At 27.5% G+C, this 23,394-nt stretch overlaps 3 protein-coding genes across 3 annotated transcripts; 2 read left to right on the top strand and 1 right to left on the bottom strand.

The window, feature by feature from the left end:
- Nucleotides 1-283: 283 nt before the first annotated feature.
- On the top strand, nt 284-15,057 carry LOC111029170 (apoptotic protease-activating factor 1-like). Its single transcript, XM_022308059.1, has 20 exons — nt 284-740; nt 2,408-2,641; nt 2,714-2,851; nt 3,963-4,117; nt 7,880-8,151; nt 8,217-8,343; nt 9,879-10,017; nt 10,083-10,259; nt 10,325-10,567; nt 10,664-10,842; nt 10,905-11,031; nt 11,123-11,282; nt 11,347-11,549; nt 11,880-12,117; nt 12,179-12,437; nt 12,496-12,817; nt 13,601-13,867; nt 13,934-14,038; nt 14,127-14,384; nt 14,445-15,057. The coding sequence occupies exons 1-20, from the start codon at nt 591-593 to the stop codon at nt 14,712-14,714; spliced, it is 4,023 nt and encodes a 1,340-aa protein (XP_022163751.1). The 5' UTR covers nt 284-590; the 3' UTR covers nt 14,715-15,057.
- Nucleotides 15,058-17,899: 2,842 nt separating this feature from the next.
- On the bottom strand, nt 17,900-18,702 carry LOC111029207 (52 kDa repressor of the inhibitor of the protein kinase-like). Its single transcript, XM_022308139.1, has 2 exons — nt 18,242-18,702; nt 17,900-18,162 (listed from the first exon to the last, which is right to left on the bottom strand). Exons 1-2 carry the CDS (start codon nt 18,413-18,415, stop codon nt 18,049-18,051), a joined length of 288 nt encoding a protein of 95 aa, XP_022163831.1. The 5' UTR covers nt 18,416-18,702; the 3' UTR covers nt 17,900-18,048.
- A 2,661-nt stretch (nt 18,703-21,363) lies between these two features.
- Nucleotides 21,364-23,350, top strand: LOC111029206 (probable low affinity copper uptake protein 2). Its single transcript, XM_022308138.1, has 4 exons — nt 21,364-22,104; nt 22,184-22,358; nt 22,652-22,878; nt 22,965-23,350. Exons 1-4 carry the CDS (start codon nt 22,035-22,037, stop codon nt 23,063-23,065), a joined length of 573 nt encoding a protein of 190 aa, XP_022163830.1. The 5' UTR covers nt 21,364-22,034; the 3' UTR covers nt 23,066-23,350.
- The last annotated feature ends 44 nt before the right edge of the window (nt 23,351-23,394 follow it).

Consider the following 23,394-nt stretch of genomic DNA (forward strand, 5'->3'; position numbering starts at 1 on the left):
AGGTCCATGTAATGAGTAATGAATAATTTATATTTAATTTAAAATCAAGAAGAACGTATATATTAATATTATATAGTATGTATTATGTATAGAATGTACTAAGTGGTAAAACTTCGCTCTCCCATCGAATTACGCTCTCTTGCAGCTGGTGGCAGAATAACCGTGCGACTTAATATGTCGGCCCATATTGTATTGTTCTATGGTATTACCTGGTATTACTATGGTTGTATTATAGTTCTGCGGTTGTAGATAAGGTAAGTGCATAGTAGATAGTAGATAACAATATTATGATCACACAATAATATACCTTAGGATAAAGTTAGAAGTGTTAAAACTTAAAACTTAACACATAAGTCATAAATCATTCCAATAAAAACGACAACGTTTGTAATGTTTTAAAGTTTTTTTTTAACCAATTTTAAAACAATGTTTTTATTCTAGTCTAATTTCACCTCAAGGTTAAATATTAATTAATCATGATTATGTTGTGATTTGTGTTTATTGTTAGGTTTCAAAAATATTGATCGGGAATCAATAATTGTAGGCTGTAGCTTCAAGACTGAATTTTTTATAACTACTAATTAATAATAATGGAAATCGACGACAATCAAAATATTCTATGTACGATTTTAAATGAATATCATGACAGTATTGTACAAGAGATTCTACCCGATATTACCCTAGCCTTATTAAAAAAACAGGTGTTAACAGAAAATGAATATAACAATATTAAATCCGAGGTAAGACATTTTATAGTTGAGTAATGCCATTGTTTTTGAATTAATCATATCTAATTATGTAATTGTGTTGAATTCTGAGAGCGACTCCTACTCTTTCTTTAGTTTGTATATATTTTTTCTAGTGTAATTCTGTTTTCAACAAATATGGGGGTTTTCTTGATTTACTTAAACTCATAATAAGAATCTCAGTAAGGTAATCTCGTTCCCCATTAGAAAAAAAAGTACTCAAATCATCCTTTATAAATCACTCACTCCTTCCTTTCCCATCAAAAATGTATGAACAACTTAAATTTGTTGTGATTTCAAGAATTGTATATTTGTATTTCAATGTTTACTAATTATTTTAACTGGCTAAGACTTATACATTGTATTCTGTTAATAATGATGTAACCACTTTTCAACTACACCCTTCTGTCCTGCATTGAACAATTTGTTTCACTCCATACTTCAAAAAGTAATGCATTTATCTGTGAAATATCTAGAACTCTTGCAGACTTAATGGTACTAAATAGCTACTATATAGTGACTAACTGTACTTACTAGAAAATATGGCATACCTACCTGTCATTCATACTCTTAAATATTTTTATTTCATTTTATAAGTGGAAACTACCTGTAAAATGACAATGTTGTATCTGAACTCTGAAACAAATGTAGGCATTTATCTAAGCTAATTACAAAAGTTTGAATTAATTATCTACAACAGGGTTCAACATCAGGATTCCAGCGTAGTAAATCCACCAAGTAGTATCAAAAATGGCTCTCAAGTCAATGCAATTTTGACCAATTCTTTTAAAACCTTTGATTCTGTAGATCACAACTTAGATTCTAAAGAACTTAGAACTTTATAACTCACTTCTATCTTGGATCACTTCTTATTTCATGTACATATCAAAATTTGTAGAACTAAGTAATACCTATTAGTATATGATTGAAGTTTTGTCTGGAGTTCCTCAAGGCTGAATCCTCTTTTGTTCTGGGTTTTATTTAACAATTCTATTTCTGTCCATTTAAAAAGGTAAAAATCGTATTGTGTGATGATGCAATGTGTTTCCATTGTTTAGAGCTTGGGGTATACTACTCTACTTCTTTTTTTTTTCTTAATATTACATTAACTTACCTGTAAATAGTGTTGAAAGTCCTATAATTCATTAAACATAACACCAAAAGTTTAAAACAGCCCATTGTCTCCATATTTTATACTTTTCACTCGTCACACATCTTTTAGAATATGATATGGTTGTATAGCACATTTTACTTGACCAATTTTGCATCTAATGTGTTCAAAATTGATTTTTTGCTTATGTTTCTTTCTTTCTCAGTACGTCATCACCCACCACGACTACTCACCTAGCCTTACAATTTTCCACATCCAAACTCTATCATTGCTACTCTTTAAAGCTGACCAACTGTTCATTAATTCCCTTATAAATGGGTCCAGATCTTCCTGAAAGACTCTTCTTTAGAATATTGCAAATCAACTATTTTTGTTAACCTCAGTGACACCACTTCGTTCAGCCATACACCGTATTTTTAGATGTATACGATTTTCACATTTAGTTTAGATTTAAATTATACTTTATCCTCCTTGTGACTGTCGTTTAGGTTTGGCATATTATATATTCAATATTTTCATAAACAAATAACATGTTCATTGTTGGTTATAGAGAAATAGCGAGAAGGAAGCTAGTCGTTTGCTTGAACTATTACCTTCAAAAGGTAGGAATGGCATAAATCAGTTCCTAAACCATTTGTCAACACATTATTCATGGATAGCTGGTCACTTACAAGATTCCATAACAAATAAATATAATGTTAAGTTTTCAAAAAAAATACAGGAGACTTTAACTGCTGGTGAAGTACCTCAATTATCATCAAGACATGTATCACGAGTTAAACATGTATGTATAGTGTATACACTTAGTGATGTTAATTTATGTTATTATATTTTTGGTTTATAATTTTTAAAATAGGTAAAAACATTAAAAAAACTTTTAACAGAGTTAGAAGTGAATAATTTTATAGTTATAAATGGTATGACTGGCTGTGGAAAATCTAGTCTGGTTGTAGAAGTGTTAAATGATCCCTTCATTACAATGCAATACTTTCAGGTAAATATATTTATATTTATAAATATTATTAATTTATTTGTTTAATAGTTATTTGTGAATTGTAATTAAGAGGACGTGATACCCGCATGTGTTGTCTCCGTCTTACAAGTGCGTAACATAGCAAATTGTACACTCAGCAGAACACGTGTAGCTCCATTAATTTAAAAATTAAAGTGAACTGACCTCTTAGAAAATCTAAAGGTAAGATTATTATCTAGGCAACCTCATAGGCTTTTAATTATATTTTTATTTTAACGCGAGTTATAAGTATTTTAAGATGTATAAAAAATTTACAATTTTAAAATACTCATAACTCGCGTTAAAATTAAAATATAATAAAAAACCNTTATAAGAGGTCAATTCGCACTAATTTTTAAACTAACGGAGCTACACGTGTTCTGCTGAGCGTAAAATTTGCTATGTTACGCACTTGTAAGACAGAGACAACACATGCAGGTATCACGTCCTCTTAATAGTTTACATAGTCTTATAAAAAATCTATTTGGTATAATAATTTTTTAAGCAAGAAGAGTAAGGTAAGTCAAGTTCCTTTTTAAAAAATAACAAATACTTTATTAGGTTTAGGACAGTGACGTAGGGGCAACTTTTTTGATCATGGATCCTTTAAGTTGCTATAAAAACACAAAACTACTAAAAAAACTAGGAATGTATATTTTAATTAATGTTCTTTTTTTTTTTTTTGTATTTAAACTTTGACAACTGAGACCATTATAGCTGTAGGTTGTGGTACTGTAAGGTTTTGTAACTGTAGAGTTTTTTTTTTGGGAACTGTAGGGTTATGGAACACGTGTGTGTTTGTTTGGCAGAATTTCTAGTGGGCACCTGTAGGTTTCTGCCATGCCTGGTTGGGGGATGGTGGCATATCTCTCCGGACACCGTGACTGCTCGGAGATAAGTGCCGCCCGTGACCGAGGTTCGAACCGGCGACGGTGCGCGTTGCAACTGACGCATTATCCACTCGGCCACTCCGTCCCCCATTAATTAATTAATGTTTAATTTGTATAAATATTTAATAAAATTCTATCTTTTAATTGAGAACAAAAATTGCTTATTGTTATGTATTAACTATTTTTATTTCATTTATTTGCAGGGATTTGTGCAATGGATAAATGTTGGGCGAGAAAATTCATCACATGCTGAATATATTCAAACTGAAATATTAAATAGATTAAATGATCAAGAACAGCTTATCACACCTCCTCTAATTATAGATTATGAGGATACAAGGAAAAAAATTCAAAATTTGTAAGTAAAGTACATAATTCAATAATTTTATGTTTGAAATAGATAGTATTTGTACCTGTTTCTCTACAACTTGACGTTAAAATAAATAATGTAATAAGTTTTTATCATTTTGAAAAAAACTTTCTTAAATATGTTATTCATGCACATATTTAGAGTTTTATTTCCGAGGAAGTTGATGAAAAATATAAATGTACCTACCTAAATAATATTTAGCATAAAATATCATAAATAACAATATTATAATATTATAGTCAGTATGAATATTGAAAATGTATTATTAAGTGGTAAATTATAATATTTCTAAGTAAATTAAAACTGAATACCGTTCTGCTGTACATTAAGTGCTGTATGATGGGTCCCTGTAATGGATGTGTTAAATTTGAATCCAACGATACATATAAAATCATTGTATTCAAAAAAACAATTGTAAGCAAAGACTATCTGTCAGCCTATATTACTATACTTTGTTTCAAAAGAGAAGATACCAGTTCTGCGCACTTTTTTCCTTTCTATCGGTCACTACCCTGTAAATTCTCTTTTGGAATGGAGTACAAGTATTTAGTATACACTATATGATATTTTTACTTAATACATCAGTAGGTTGAAAATTGTCGCCAAAAAAAATTGCATTTCAACATTTCATTTTATGAGTAAAATAAAATTATAGTTTAAAAGTTACCCACAAACAATATTTTTAAAATACAACAAAATATAATTAAAATTGTTATTCTTTGTTTAGATTTTGTATAAATTTGAATTTTAAATATCTATGAAAAAATGTGTTCCCATAACATTTAGATTTTTTTGATTACAGTATGACGAGAAACCTTAAAACTTTAAAACTTTAGCTGTAAAATTAGAACATGACGTTATACATTTTTAACTAAACTATGATTGTGATATTTTTGAGATTTTGATGAATTTTCTAATAATTGGAACTTAAAATACTTATAAAAAAATTGTGTGTATGTGTCTTTAATATTTTTCAACTGATATTATCATTTATGAGAAACCAAGTATTACATTTTCAAACTTTAACACAAAAAAAAATTTTGAAGTCTTAAAATAGGTCAAAATGAATAAAAATATGATGTACAGAAATTTGTAAAAAAACAAACATTTGGTGAAAATTGTAAGTATCTAACGGTGTTTGTTTTTGAATGACAACAAAAAAGAAAATCGGTTGACTATTCTACGTCATAAAAATTTTAATTTCCAAAGCTCTTAAAAATAAATTTGATTTTCTTCTAAACTTTATATTTTTGTTTAAGGTTGGAAAACTATTGAAGAATCTTGTGTCAAATTTTCAATTTTTGGATTTAAATAAAAAAATTTTTTTTATGAATTTCTAACAAAATAATTTAAATTTTTTAGCAATTTTGACAAATTTTACCAATGTTTTGACTTCGGATGCTCATGAAAAAATATTATGGATTTACGCACAACTTTTTTTTAATTTACACTAACAACAAACTTACGAGGAATCTCATATTTTCCATGTATTTTAACTGAGTCATTATGAATTTTAAAAAAATTAATTAAAATCAAAATTATCTTATGCCTATAAAATATAAATGCCGCAAAAAGACAAAAGTTTTTATCAAAAACCGATTTTGCTTACATACTCAGTTATTCCCTACACTTTTGAAAACTTTTTGGAATTTTAGATTTTTCAATGATTTATGTTTTTTATTTTATGTTTTTTATTTTGTTTTTGAGTTTATCATTAGTTTTTGGGACAGTAAAAGTTCTCCGATTTTCTTCAACAGCATCTTCCATGATAGGATAGTGAATCTAGTTGGTACTGTCATGTTTTATCTAAGATTTTAAAATTGAATACAAGATTCCGTATAAGTTTGTCAACCTTTTTCAATAATACAATTTCTACCGGAAGGTCAAATTTAATTTTGTTGAGCGTTGGAAGTTAAAATTTCTACAACATTAAATATTCAGTCCGTTTCTTATATATACTTTATTTTATCAATTCATATACTTGACAACATTTTTAAAATACTTAAACTCGTTTTAAGCTGTTGACGAAGGTTTTCAATTTTCTTTTTTTTTTTTTATAAATGTCAATTAAATTTTATTTGTTTGGTCAAAAAGCATGAAAATTGAAGACTAGGTCCTGAATATTGTTTGAATATTAGTTGAAAAACATTGAAAATACAGAGGCACAGTTTTTTTTTATAAACATTTGAAGTTGAAATTTTGATAAAATTCATATCATTCAAAATTTACAAATAATTGTATAGATTAGGTTTGAAATTTTAAAAAAAAGTTTCACGTAAGTTGGTTATTCTGTAACCTAAAAATGTATAATCACAATTTTTTCTTTTAGTTGTTTTATGTTAAAATGTGGACAAAATCACATATTAATAACCAAGATGATTTAAGTTATTTTGTTGTAATTTAAAAATATTATTTGTGGGTTCTTGAAACTATTATATTTTATACAAAAATGACTTAAAATGCATTTTTTTTTTGGTAAAAATAAATTAAATCTACCGTGCCGTATTAAATGCTTACTAGTAAAATAAATTACTTTATTCACAATATCATCAAATATATTAAATTATTAATTAATATTATTGATCGTCTTTGCTCAGAATGATTGTATATCATCGAATTCAAATTTAAGACCATCCATTACAGTGACCCACTTGTGCCTACTGTACAGCAGAGCGACATCCACTTACCGGCTTTTTTTACTTTGTTCCTCCAAAGTGTCAACTAAAACAAATAGACACAAGTATATATTTCAGGGGGCTGCAGCATCCTCAGCCACCATTCTTCTCATGAATACGTCTCTGATATTAATATTTTATTTTATTTTTATTTTATTTTACATAATATACGCCATGAGGTATTATAACATGACAATGTGTATGGTTAAATATTGGGACATAAATATATAATAGTACATAACGAAAACAAAAAATAATTAGAGTGGAATAAATATTGGAAAGATCGGAGAATGTGATAGATCGGGTTGTTATGGCCGTATGATGTAGAGTGTGCAGGTATATAGAACTGTCCTTGGTTGCGGGTATTATGTGAAGGTACTCTGAAGGATATATTTGATAATATGTCGGGAGCGTCAAGTACTGCCCATTGAGCAAAGCCATTATAAAGTCTTGGTCTGCAAGGGAACTGCGGGAATGGAGTGTTGGAAGACTTAGGACTTCATGTGAATAAGTATAGTCATGGCAAGGATCGGGCAATTTAAGAATAAAAGCAGCGTATGCCAGGAATTTATTCTGCACACGCTCAATTCTTAGTTGGTCTTTGGCTAGGTATGGGTGCCAGATAACAGTACCATACATGAGCAGAGAACGAACTAAAGAGATGTAAAGGGAACGGAGACAGTTAGCAGAGGAGAAATGTTTAGTATTACGCTTTATAAAGCCAATAACTTTTAGAGCTCTACACACAGTTGTCTCAATGTGACGACTAAAACAGAGTGAGGAGGAATAATGGATTCCAAGATCTTTGATGGAAAAGACACGATGGAGCGGAGCGCCGTTTATATGGTAATTATTAAGGATAGGGATTCAAGATCTGGAAAAGGTTATGATTTGACATTTACTGAGGTTCAGGGATAAGCCAAGGCGGGCAACCCAATCCGAGAATTTGTTTAACTATTGTTAACTTAATATTGTAGGCTTGTAGCTTTATTTAATTTTTTAATTACAAATTATATAAAATTAATATTAATTAATGTTTATTTGTTTAATTAATAATAAAAAATTTATTTTGTAGATGGAAACACAAACTATTGACAGGAGGTTTATTGATTTTGGATGATGTATGCAGTAATGAAATAGTTAAATTCCTGGATATCGGTTGTAAAATATTAATAACAACTAATGATATGAGTATTATGGATGATATAATAGATACTCGAGTGAAATATTTAAAAGTAAATGAAGGATTTGAAGAAAGGGAGACTTTAGATTTATTTTCAAAATGTTTGAATGTCGACTTTAAGTCTTTACCTTTACACGCGTCAAAACTGCATCGTATATGCAAAGGTATTATAGTTTTTTTGAATGTACTATGATTTGAATTGAATTTATTTATTTATTTATTTATTTAGGATTTCCATTAACTATTTCACTTATTGCTACACAACTTGAAATGCATAGAGAAGAAGCCATTAATAATACAGATCGATGGAAATTTTATTTGAATGAGTTATCAGATAAAACCAGTGAACCTTTTAAGTAACTATTATTTTAAGTATTATTATATAATTTTGTATAACATCTTTAATCAATCATGGTGTAAATTGTAAATGCTATTCAATATTTTAAAAATAAATTTCTTTACTCAACATGCCTATCTAGAGAGAATACTAGTTGGTAATGGTAGGCATGGAGAGGATATGACAACGTTCTTCATGTTGAATATCAGCATGTTCTCTCGTGAAACAAGATATAATGACCATATTTTTGGAGGTGAGGGAAAGGAAATTTATTATTTTTAATTGAATTTCAGGGGTTAAAGTTTGATAGAAGTTTAATTATTCAAGAACATTACTTCTATTGTTTCATCTTCAATATTATTCCAAAAAAGAATAATTATAATTTGGTAATCATGATAGTTTAGTTGTTCCTGAGTGATTGATTCCTAAAGTAACCCTCATTATTAAAAAAGGTAGATTCTGATCTACTTATATGTAAGTGGGTCACTGTAATGGATGGTGTCAAATTTGAATTCAATGATATAATAATATCATTTTATACGAAAAACTATTCAGAGTGGAGATGAGTTGTTAGGTAGCCTATATAATAATATTTTTAAATTACAACCATATAAAATAGATCATAATTTATATTTAATATTCACCCTTAAAATTGTAAATATCTAATTTTGTTCAAAATGAACTAAAAATAGCAAAACAAGAAAACCGCTTAATATTATATTATTAGATAATTGTAATAATTATAATAATTTACTATAAAACTTTTTTTGACCCAACAAAAAATATCTATTGACATTAATGGAAAAAAACTAAAAAAAATTTTTAAATGTTTATAAATAGCTCAAACAAATCAAAATATTTTTTAAATTTATCATAAATAGAAAATTATAAAACAACCATTTGGTGAAAATTATGTATCTTATTTGTTTTTAAATTACAATAAAATAAAAAAACTGTTATATTTTTGACTGAAAATCCACTATCAAAAACAATTTAAACTTCAGATACTTTTAAAAAGTTTTTGTAGATTTACACTCACCTTATAAAGAAATTTTCTTATGCCAATAATTAGATTCAAAAGATTATGCAAAATATTTTTAATATTTAACGGTGTATAGAAAATAGTAATATAAATGTCTGATGAAAATTTTAAATATTTAAGAATATTAGTATTTTAGTCACACCAATAAACTTAATTAATTAGGCCAAAAACTGATTTTGCTTGAAAATTCCTGTTATAACTGCTACTTTTGAAAATTTTTTTAAATTTGACCTCTCAAAAGTACCAACTATTTTCACTTTGCCATTGAAAAAGATGCTGAATATGAAAATCATAGCATTATTTTTTAGTTTTTAACTGGAAAAAGTTTTTACAGACAAAAAAACACATTATTGGAAAATCTATGCATAAAATAATAAAAAAAATATCCATGCTTGGGAACTAACTAATATGAATAGTACTAATATAATAATTGTCACTTTTACAAATTAATTAGCACAATTTTACTAATTACATAACTTGTCTTAACAGTTTAGTGTATATATTTTTTACAGATACAAACCTCATAGTCAAAATCAGTTAAAAAGTCTTGAAAAAGCAATAGAAATGTGTATAAAGAGTTTACCAAGTGATTTGCAAAAGAATTATCAAGATTTTTCTTTGTTCGTAGAAGATTTAAATATCAAACCAGAAGTAATGTAGAATTTAATATGACTTTATAAATATGAATACATTTTATTCAAATATTAACATTCTAGGTTTTATCCATACTGTGGAATATAAATACGATTGAAGTTGAAGATATTATGTCAGAATTAATGCGAAAAAGTTTAGTAGTTAGAGTTTGGAATCAACCTTTAAATAGTTATGTTTATTCAATACATGATTTGCTTTTAAGAAATTTAAAAAAAATGAAGACTTTTCAGGAATATAAAGTAAAACTCAAAGTTCAATGTATTAAGTTAATTGTTCTATAACTAATCGCATTGTTTGTGTTTAGGCATTGCATAAAAAATGTATTGATCGTTATAGAGATTATTGCAAAGGAAATTTTGCCAATCTTCCAAAAGATGACAATTATATTTTTTTGTATTTTGGATATCACCTTAAAAATGCTGATATGCTAGAAGAATTTCCTCGCTGGTTTTTAAATTTAAAGTTTATTGAATCCAAAATATTTGTAACTGGCCCTGCTGATTTATTAGCAGATTTGAAAAAATACAAAAAATATATTGTTGTACAGGTGACATTTTTAATATAAATATAATATAAATGATTTAATGAATAAAATATTATTTTTTAATTTTACTGTTTTTTTTTTTCAAAATAATATTTTTAGAGTATTTATGATGAATATATTAAAGAAATTGAAAATTTTGTCAAGCGCTTTGGGCCTAATTTATATCGAACTAAGTGTGATATTGTTCAGCTAGGCCTTCAAGAACCAGAAACTTCTTTTATATATAATGAATCATATAAACTTGCCAAATCTTGTACACAATTATATTTTCACTATGAGTGAGTTTAAATTGTATTTTTATGTGCTAAATAACATTCATACAAATACAAATTATTTTTAGTATTCGACCTTCTCAAAATTTTCATCCAGAACCTCATATATCTATTGTCAGAGATAAAATTGAAACAGTTATTTTTGGAAATCGGCATGATGAAGTTTTAATTGCTACTAATAATGGAAGCATAAAAGTAAATAAATATTTTAGTATCATATAATAATGTTTTGTGAAAAAAAATTAAAAACAATAATGTTTTTTGTTACTTAATTAAAATGTTACAGTTATGGAATATAATCTCTGATAAATGTTTATATACTTATAATGGTCACACCGAAATAGTTACTCATATGGTTAAGAATAAATCAAAAAATCTTTTTTTGTCAACATCTGATGATTCAACTATACGTATTTGGAATATGAACAGTTTCCCTGAATCTGAAAGTATTTATATTTTTTATTTTTATATAACATCAATGTTGTATTTTACATTTAATTTTTTTTTAAGATTCTATAACGCGAACACCATCACCTGAATCTAGACAAGAACATTGGCAAAATGTATATCATCAAGATTATAAAAGACCAACTGAAAATATTAATACTGATTGCGTTTTTGTGTTAGAACATGATTCACCTGTCATCTTTGCACAATTTTCTCCATATGATGATACACTAGTTGTTTCATCCTCTACTGATAAAACTTTAAAGGTGATTTATAGTTAATATACTATTTTAGTGTTTTTGAAAATATTACCTTTATTTTATGTTAAAATTGTAATTTTATATCTTGCGAAAGAAACCATATTATAAATGCTTGTTTTTCACCAATGGTTTATAAGACATGAGATCTGAATTTACATATTATTAAAGGTAAATTTTGTGCTATTGCATTCATAAAATATTGTTAAAAAGTTAATAAATTATTACCAGTTTATGATTCTTTTATAGAGCTTTCAACATCACCTATACAATTTTATACTATGTAAATCTTTATTATAAAATTAATAAATTAATAAATATTATATTTATGAAAAATAGATATGGAAATTGAGAGATGGCAATTATTCAATTCTAAAGTCAATCTTGCATAATAGTATCATCAATAAATGTTATTTTATGGAAAATATGACACGTGAAGCTATAATACTATTTTCAACACTTGATCCAATTAAAACTAGTGGAATATATAGATGTGAATGGCCTTTTGACCACTGTACTGGATTATTTTACTTCAAAGAAAAATTGTTATCATTTTTCTATTTACCTAGTTCAGAAGGTTATTATAGTTAATTTTTTTAAAGTAAATTGTATTTAAAAAAAAATCACATTGTTTATAGGAAAAAATAAAATGCTGGTTATGACACCAAATTTAATGCAAAGTTACGATTTTAACTGGGAAAATGAAAATAAAACTTCACCACCGCCATTAGTCTATTCTACACCAATTGGTTACCGGCATTACAAATTGTCTTCTATTTCTGAAGAGAATACAAATAATCATTTTCGGTATATAGCGTTCAGTTTGAGTAATAGCACAATAAAAATTTGTGATTTATCCAATGGGTACAATTTTTTGGATTTGTATAATTCTAATGAGTAAGTACCAGTATTAGGTTTATTTAACATTGTACTTATTTAAATTTTTACATTACAGAGATATATCACACTTAGACTGGTTTTGGTCAAAAACAGATCAGAGTAACTGGTTACTTAGTGCTGCTAACAAATCTATTAGATTATGGTGTCTAAAAGATATTACACAGTATGCATGTGCTCATCAAACAAATACTACAAATCAATCCAACAGTAATTTTGAAAATGTGTGCAAAAATGAAATCTTATCTCTTCAAAACTATAAATTGTTTTCTGAAGATCAAAATTTATATTGTTGTAAACTCCAACGAAATTTTGATGCTGTATGGGTGGATAATGATTCAGTATTAGTTGCAGCTGTTACTAAATGTGGGACATTGAAGGTAATTTAATGGTTATAACTTATAATCTAATTATGAAATAAAATTTAAAATATTGCTGTACCTGGGCTACCCCTGACATTTTTTAAAGTAGTTCAAACAATTTTAAACCAGATTGGTAACAACTTTTATTTAAAAAAACAATGTTTTATGCATTGTTATAAAGATGTTTGACAAAATTCGGTACCTAGGTATTATTGTTATTTTGTTAATAACATTGTATTGCCCAATTGATGATTCTTAACTCTATATAATATATATGTGGGTAACTGATACTCTTTAAATGAATTATTTTTAAAATTATTGAAGACAAATAATTACTGTTGTTCCCTGTCTCATCTGATTTCGGAAAAACCTGTACTATAAAGACAGATGATGGAACGATTTGCATCTATTATTGTGTATTGTATTATTTGTTGGTTTACAGCTTGGTGGTGTAATCGTGGGCTTAGATGAATAATATATCTGCAATAAAATTTAAACTTTAAAGGTGCTTAGAATAATGTATATTATTCATTGCAAATAGATGGTACAGACTTTTTCATTATTTCAATATTTAATGGGAATTTGTCCTTGGGTGTATGGGACTTTTTTTGGTTTATTAAGGTTATTAAGTGCCTGTCATTTACTAGGCTGTTATTTTAGTACATGACATATTTTATATATTATATACCATCACAGTTTTAATTTTGGTTTTAGAGCATAACTTAAAAATTCAAATGCATTATGAAATTTTTATTTTTTACTTACAATATAATATATATTTAATTAATTTTATGTGTCTAGATACTTTTGGAAGGCTTGGATCAGTGGTCTATGATTGATGAAAGGGTTTTAGCTTTGACCATAGTACAGTCACATCAATTTTTTGATCAAATAATGATAATTGTTGCTTGTGAAGATTTATCCGTGTACAGTATGCAATTTCAAACATCAGAATATTTATTTACAACTTCACAATTGGTAGAAAAAATTTTTGCTTGTTTCGACTGTGGTGATTTGACCATAGCGTTTTTACTAAAACAAAGTATAAAAATTGATCAAGCTATAGAGGTAAAACAAATTTTTGTAAAGACTTAATAAAGTGCTTAGTTATTATTGTTTTGTTTCTATTTTTAGATTTGGTCAAATAAAAAGAAATATGATGTGATTGTTCACAATTTAATTAATTGTTTTGTATTTCATGATAAAGTTATCTTGCTGTACAATGTTCATGACATTCATGTAATTATATAAATATTATTTTATTTTATTTTAATTTAATTTTAGTATTGTTATGATTAAACTATTTAAATGTTGTTTCTTTAAATAGATATTGAATCTACGTGATAAATCATCAATAAAATTGGAAATAAATTGTATTAAAATAAATGGAAGCTTGATGCTTGATGCATCAAATTTAGCTGTGGTCGACAATGGCAATTATTTGAAAATTTATCAATTAACTTCAGATTGGAGTTTAAATCTAGTTTACCAGTATCCATTACCATTTTTGGAACACGAGGTAACACCCATCAGTATATCAAACAATAAGAGGTTTATTGCTATTGGTGGGCAAAAGCATATTGTTGTAAGTATAATAATTAATATGTTTATAACCTATAATTTAATATTAAACCTTTTTTTATAGTGTATTGACAGAAAATTAAATGATCATAAATATTTTACATTTGATCCAAGTGTAAATAACATACAATCAATGATTTGGTCGTCAGATGATACACGGATAGCAATAAAAGAAGACAATCAAATAATTACTCTTGATGTTGAGTCTGGTATAATACTAGCAAGTGTAAGATTAACAGTTGATAAGTTTTTTACAAATCCTATACTAAATAAATATATTGCAGTAAATACCACTGGACAGTTAGTAAAATTGAGTTTACCAAGTGATAGCTAAAACAATGCATTTCTCTGACTCTCAGTATTAAATTATTATTATATGCATTAAAATAGTTTATTTTTATATTCCCAAAAATGCACAGTTTATATATGTAAAACGATTACATACTTGAAAATTGTATGGTTACTTATTAGGTGTATTAAAAACTTCATATTACATACCTAACATAGAAAAAGCAATGTTTAACATTTGTGTATATCAATTGTTATACTTATGTCTAAACATGGTGCTATCAATATGAACAATTAGATAATACACAATTATTATGTTTAATAATTGTACAATTGATCATTCAATGTAATGATTTTTTAGTATTCTTTATTTTAATAGAACATTATTCAAAATATACCTATACATTTTTCCAAATAGCTTTTATTTTTTCATAAACATATAAATAATATCTGAAATAATAAATATAGTACTTCAAAAGATTTTTTTAATATTGAATATTATTTGCCTTAGTTAGAGACAATAATAAAATATTATCATAAATACTAAAATCTGTGTTTATTTTATTGACTGATCAAAGAAATTGTTTTGAACTGTAAATAGGCAAATATAATAAAGACATTCTATTAAAATGCAGTTTAATAAAAAAATTGTAAATCTAAAATTATTACTAAAATTACCTTATTTTATCGTTAGCATCTAACACTTGCTAGATCATATGTACTTACTTAGACATTTAAAACTTTAAAAGTACAAAATAATAGTACAATTAAAATAGTTTGTTTATGTAAACTTCAGATATACTTATAATAGTTAATTTTTATACTTAATTATATTTGTAATCAATGATCTTTAAATGCATTTATATTTTTGCACACAAATTATGATTTTTTAAAGAAGATTCAAAAGTACAAATTTAATGTATATTGAAAAAATGTGATATTTATATTAATATTTTGCCCTGGTATTAACTATAATATATATATATATTATATCAAAAAAACTTTTGTAATCCAGGATAATAATAATTGTTAGATAATATTTTTGATACTTTTTGTTATTTTATTATTTATATTTTGTAACACTACAGAGTGTCTACGAGGGTTTACTTATTTAAAATGACTGGATAATAAATTTTTTTTTATCCTATCATTTTTAAATCAGTGAATGTTTGTTGAAAGCCTGGAAGGTGATTGACAATAGTGCTCACTGACTAATATTTTATCTTGTTTGATAGAATATTACAAGTAAAATTCTTATTGTACCTTTTGTATTTTGATTAAATATAAAATATGGCTACTTTTATTTTTACTGTTAGTATTGAATTATAATTGAAAAAAAAAATGATTTATTTATAATATTTGTAATATATATTTATATTTGCTCAAATTGTTTTGATATCTTTTTTGCTTATTTATAAAGATAACAACATTTTGTTGTTTCATTTTATTTAAAATATATACTATATGATATTGATAATATTGTGCATTTCATGCTTCTGGTTGGTGTTTTTACTAATGATTATTAAATAAAATATGAATATTGACACGTTTTTTTAGAGCAGTTAAGCATTTCATTTCTAATCTGTATGCTTCGGTGGGGATTTGTTTATATCATACTGGCAACTGGATAGACAAATAGTCTGAAGGACACTCACAATATCATAATATAGTAATTTTATATTATGTGAATGTGAATAATATACAAGGTGATTTTTTTTCAGTAAAAGATATTTCCTATTCCCAATTTTTAAATTTTTAAAAATAATGTTTTAACCTAATTGTTCAGTATGTACTCGAAATGTACTATTAATTTTTTTTTATATAACTGTTTTCTTTAATTTAATTTTTAAATTCTTTCCAAGTAGTAAAAATATGTTGAATACTAATAGTTAATTAATTAATAATACATTTTAATAATTTAGAAATAAAGTTTAGAGCACAACAGATTTGCTTGGTTATCCTTAGGAGAATTAGGACCTAGGTATTCTAGGTATCTTCTTAGATTATTATAATTAATTTATTACAGTTATGAATATTTTTTTGTTTTTTATAAATTATATTCAATATTCTGCAGAAACATTAGGAAATAGAAAACATTGATTGTCATTTGAAAATGTAAGAAACCGAAAATAATATTTTTAACAAATTTGATTGTTGCGCAAAGTTGTATAATATATTATTATGTTATGTATTGTTTGTCACGTTAATCTATGAGATATTTTCATTTTCATTGTTAAAAATCATCACGGACATTTAGACCATAGTCAGTTTGATTGTTTAATCGTTGTCAAAATTGAACACACGTCTGTTGTAGCCTATAGGTTTTATAGCCTAACGCGTTGAAATAATCACTCTGTATCACAGATTATATTAAACTATAATATAATATAATATAATATAATCTGTGTCTGCGTAGCATATTGTATTTGTACATTGTTTGGTTATTTAGTGTAGTCAACCTCAACTTACGCGTCAACGACCATAGTGTCCTCCAATTAACACACTGTTGGCGAGACTAAAAGAAAGTCGCAGTGCAACAGGACTATAATAGTTAAATAGTAGTACCTTACGTCCTTATTTAAAGTATAATACTATAATGTTATAGTGCCTAAAGTAATGGCAAATGGTAATGGCTATTCGAAATAGAAATCGGAAAATTAGTTTAGGTATTATAGCCGTATAAGTAGTAAATAGTTTTAAGGTCGGCGGAACGTTTTCGATAACGAAAGGTCACAAACCTCCCGAATTACTCAAATACCTACCTACTTAATAGTTAATACGCAATAGGTATCAATGCGTGTTATTACTTAATACTAATATTGTTCTGTGTTAATGCTTATTATTAATTTGTATTTTATTCTTTATCGCTTTTCAGTCTTATATTATAATTTTACTATAATTAACCGTTGTACAGTACCTTCTGTTAATTAAGTAGGTATATAGTCTGTTGTCGGCAAGGTAGATATCTCTTGATTATAAATCGCATTAAATAATTATGTTGAAAAATATAACATTTATTATGTAACCAAACACTAACTAGTAATTAGCTATAAATAGGAACCCTATAACAGTTAACACATAATATTATAGAGCCGTCGGCTGGCTGACCAAGGTTTTCTCTGTAAATATATTTTTTTTTAACTGGACAATTTTAAAATAGGTATTTTTTGTGTGATTATACTTCATACTACGAGCGGCATTTAATGCAATTTACACTCGGTAAGTCGAATGGTCACTATGACACTATACCAGGGCCGTAGCTAAGAATTTTCTATGGGGAGGGTTCAGTTCCATAGATAGAAATTTTATAGAGGATATTACTATAGGAAATTACATTGAGTAAAACATCAAAATAGTGAGAATAAAATATTATATTTTCATTATAACACTAAGTCAATTTTTCTCGGCTTCTTTGCCATTTCATTTAATACTTCATCTGGCGTGATAACAACATTCCTATAATAACTCAGTAACACTAAACCATTGAGACGATCCTGTTTGACAAACAATTCAATAAAATGAAATCAAAATAATCAGGTTAATTAGAATTTATTGTTTATACATAATACATACCTCTTTCATACTGCTTCTGAGGTAGGTTTTTATTCTTTTTAAGCCAGAAAAAGACCTTTCTGGTGTTGAAGTAGAAACAGGGAGACAGCACAAAATTTTTAATAACATAAATATATTAGGGAATGTGATTGGGTCACAACACCTGATGGCATCCAATGCATTAGAAGGTAGCATTTCATTTTTATTTTTTCAATTATATTATTGTAAATATATTATATATATAATATATTAATATACAATATTAATATTGTGCAGTCACAAGTCACACGAAAAGTGCCCTCTATCTATGAGTTATGAGTTATGAGTTATGACCGTTCTACGTGTACGAAAGGCTCCGTAATTCGACGAGAAGATACGTTTACGCTATCATCACCTTGCCACCTTGAGCACTATACTATAAATATATACATACATAAATCGATCATAATATAGATATATAAAGTATTTATTATTTATTCAGTTAAAAAAAAAATGGTCTAAAAATTTTTTTTTAAATTTTAGAATAAACTAGAAATTTTTTAATTTTCTATTTTTCTAAAGGGGGGGGGAGTTGAACCCCTTTACAATTTATGTTCAATGTATAATATGTCGGTATAACTGTTACAATGTAATAATTATTATTTGTCGTAATTATATATTTATATTCATATATGAATAAATGAATAATACGATGTTACTGTTGTAACTTGTAAGAAAGGTGTAAGAAAGCACGTTTCCTGTTTATTAGGTACACCACTTTTGTAATGTATAAAATTCGTCACTTTATAACAGTTTAATAAATAATAATATGTATAATAAAGATGTAATACCATAGACTATAGAGCAATGCAGGGGCGCACCCAGAATTTTTTTTTTTTGGGGGGGGGCTAAATTCAAAATTTTTTAATATTAATAGGTAGTATTTATTTTGAAATATGTACAGAAATCTTAAAGCTTGTTTACAATCTTATAAAATTGAGACGCCTTGGTCCTTTTTCCCCCATTATTGAGAGTACTTCTGAAGTTTGAACATTGATTTCTCTGAGAATATGAAGCATAGCGGTTTGAGATAAACTAAATTGTATCGATAAAAATGAATGATCTAGACGTTTCCGGTATCCTACATAGTACACAGTTCCAACTAACGACGTCGCGACGATAATAATAAACAACAGAGGTCTCTCCCAGGGCCCGGAATGACAGGTATTAATATAATATAATATTATGACATTATGTTATACCCTAATGTTTAAATTTCGATAATTGATATTTTTTTTTATAATAATTTAAAGTCAAATGTCAATTGTCAATAAACCTAATAAAATATGTTTTGGGGCTAGCCATTTGGAGGGGGGGGCTAAAGCCCGTTAGCCACCCCCTTGGAGCAATGGTAAAATCAATGGATGACCGAACACTCAGTGTAGTGAACGAAAATATGAAATAGGTACAACAATATAAACAAACATCGCCAGCTCGAGGTTTTGCGGGCCGGGGCAAATTTTTTCAATATTTATTAAAAGAAAATATGTACAAATTAAATGTTTAGGCACACCAAGTAGGTACACTAAACACAAAAATTTAAAAAAAATTCAAGATTTTAACATCAAAATTGTTATGGACGTCGCCGTCGGCATTATGATTTGATTTGACACTCACTCGTCTATTATAAGTATTCCAATTATTTTATTAAAAACCCACAAGCCGCCTCTGCAGACAGGACTTGTATTTTTAATTCGAAAAACAAAATTATAGGCTTAATAAAATGCCACGAAAAGAGGAGGTCCCCTAAAATGCCGGGGCCCTGGGCAGCTGCCCCTTCTGCGGGGATATCCCGAGTGCGTCCCGTTTTTAATTTTTACCTTTTTCATAGTCCCAGTGCGTCCGCCGTTTTATCGACAAATTATATTACAGTGCCCGAGTGCGTCCTCGGTCCACAGTTGCTATAGGTATCTATTTAAGATATTTGAACACTGGAAACGGTGGGAAATTAATTTTAATTAATATATTTGGCTTACCATTATTAAATCAAGTAGATTCAGAAAACTATATTATTGAAGATTTTATATTTATAATGCCAAAACATCAAAAACTTAACGAATTTATGGATAATATAATAGAAAATTATACAGATTCTGGAGTAAAATTTCCTATTTCCATGTGGGCTAAAATGAATAGAAGTTCTGAAAGGACAACAAATGCTTGTGAAAGCATTCATTCCAAGTACAACTCGTTATTTTATACACATTTTTGGAAATATTAAAAAAAATTCAAATCGATACTAAAATAGCAATCCGAACGGCCACACAAACAACAAAAAAAACCAAAACAAAGTATGTGCAAGAAAATATTATACATCGAAGACAATATAAAACAATTTAATAATAATGAAATAACAAGATTCGATTTTTTCAAAAGAATAGCATTTAAACACCAGCTTATATAAATATATAATAATAACAAAAAACGTTTTAATAAATTGTACGCTAACCTAAACTTAACCGTGTAAGCTAGTTCTAATAATTATAATAAAAATAATATTTTTGGGGTGTAAGGCAGTTCACCTCCACGTGGTGCACCCTGGGTATTTCTAAATGAACTGGACGCATTCGGGCTATGTAAAAAATATGACCTTTTTTTTGGGGACGCACTCGGATGATACCTTATTATGGACGCACTAGGAACATTAAAAAATGTACATTTCGGGACGCACTCGGGAAACTCCCCCTTCTGCCGGCACTGTCCAAACTATGTCCTACGGACTATGGTTACAGGCGTTACAACATGGGTAGGTACAGGCGTTTAGAGTTTTAGACTTCAATAACAGGACGTCATGATGTTGATTTTATTATTTTTAAATTATAATATAATAAACTCCATGGTATAATATAGTAAGGTATACCTTAATTCGTTATTCGTGTTTAACAACTTGACTTCTTTATCATGGGAGTGGGGACTACGCCTCCAAGACTAAGGAGTAGGGACTAGTATAGACTTGAAATTTGTAATGTGTATGACATTAGTGTCTACCACGAATTAAGATTATATTTAGATTATATTTAGAAATCTTAATTCGTGGTGTCTACTGTCCACCATGATCATGGTGGAAATATGAATCAGTATTCAGCAGAACATCAGACATCTGACATATTATTACTCAATGAAAACTAAAAAGCATATTGCCTTGCCTTATTACAATAAAGATACGTCCGACGTATTCTACTTATTCTATATACAGAATATTTCTATGGTATTTCTCTAGTCTCTAAGATTCGGGACTTCGATTATTATTCGTCGTTCAACGCTGTTCGTTGGTTATCAGTTATCAACGATCCTAGAATTATAAAATTATTATTATTCTTTATTTTGTGCGATTATCATTAATTGATAACCGAGTAACCGACCAGTGCAATTATTATTATAAGTATTAAGTAGTAATTCTACTGCTCTAGTGCTCTACACTCTACTGCTCTATTATAGTCTAAAACTGAAAGGCAAACGTTTAACATGTAATTTACAAATATATTGTACTATTTTATGTTTTTCCTTTGTATAATTTAATATTATGACTTACCTTTACAATTCGGTACTTCGGGAGGTTTGACAATTTATATTATATTTAATATTATGCAATTGCGTGTTATTCATGCAATCGCGTTACGCAGATTGCCGATAGTATTTCGCATGTGGATCGCCAGTAAGTAGTGTTACAATGACCGTAACTGATTGATAAGTAGGCATTAGACAGTTGCAGTACGCCGCGACGCTATGTGTATGCCGTCTGCCCCCCAAAAAGATTAACGTATCAACCACAACCATGTACTTTACTTTTGGGACGGACATCGATCCATTCCTTGTAAAAAACTTCAATGTGCAATCGACCATTGGTAAGTATATCACTGTCCATCGGTTCTCACGTTTTTATAAGTCGGTTTGTGTAATATTGTTTGTTTTTCTTTACACTAGGGTTGGTGACGTTATGTGTTGGTTTGATAGCATTGGCGGTGGTCTTCGAGTCACTGAAAACTGTACATTTCATGACGAGGGTTCACCGACGACTATTATGTTGCAGTCAGCCAGATTGCAAGGAATATATTAATAAAGAACCGTTCATGGTAACATTTAGAATGAAAATTTTTGAGTAAGTTTATCTTAGAACAACAAATAATATTAGAAATTATTTACATGTTCTACCTATTGTTATGCAAATATTAACACTATTATTGTAGACAGTAAATTTGTATGTGTTTTACTTTATATTTCTATAGTCTATAAACCAGTAGAATTTTTAAACAATATTAATTTAATGTTAAAAATATCATATTCCTGCAAATTTGACATAGGTAGTCAACTTTCAATTTTCAACATCATTTTTCTTGAGAATTATGCCGGAAAAGATAACAAAATAATTTATTCCTCTGATTTCTCTTCTAGTTGCATTAGGACATTGGGAGTTTACATGTTTCAAATGTTGGTTGGATACATTTTAATGTGCGCTATAATGACATTCAATGGGTACATTTTTTTTGCCACCGTTGGAGGATATGGTTTGGGATACTGGTTGTTTGGCTTAACAATGATGCATTTGTCAGCAAAGAATTTACTGAAATCCCAAGATAATCCAATCAGATGTAAAAACTGTACTAGAATCAACATAAACAGTAAGTGTTTTAAATATCATCATTCATCACTAATAATTTAGTTATTACGTACTACATTGATACATTATTTTGTTTCATTCTTGTAGAAAAAGATACTACAGAAGATAGTATCAGTACTGATATAAGTGACGATATAATACCAAGCACAAGTTCTGTGGTTGAAGTGGAAATACATAATAGAGTATAATTTATGGAGATATTATTTTCTAAAATGTTAAGAAACATGTTTAAAATTTTAATCTATAATTAAGGTTTTTAAAATGTTTTTGTTGTTACCATTGAACTACATAATTTTTATTCATTTATTGCCAAACCAAAGATATTATTTGTTTATTAATTGAAATCTGTTTTAACTGTTGACACCATTTTACCATTATGTCTTCTATTGTATCAAATAAATTGTATATTAGTGTACAGCTGAAAATTTTAAAAACAATGGAGTTTATACAATTTTAATGCGAAAATAGCATATTTCTTGATTTAAATTTAACTACTGATAATAAATATAATCCTGTT

The sequence above is a fragment of the Myzus persicae genome, unplaced genomic scaffold, assembly GCF_001856785.1.
Source record: "Myzus persicae strain clone G006 unplaced genomic scaffold, MPER_G0061.0, whole genome shotgun sequence".
Taxonomy (NCBI): Eukaryota; Metazoa; Arthropoda; class Insecta; order Hemiptera; family Aphididae; genus Myzus; species Myzus persicae.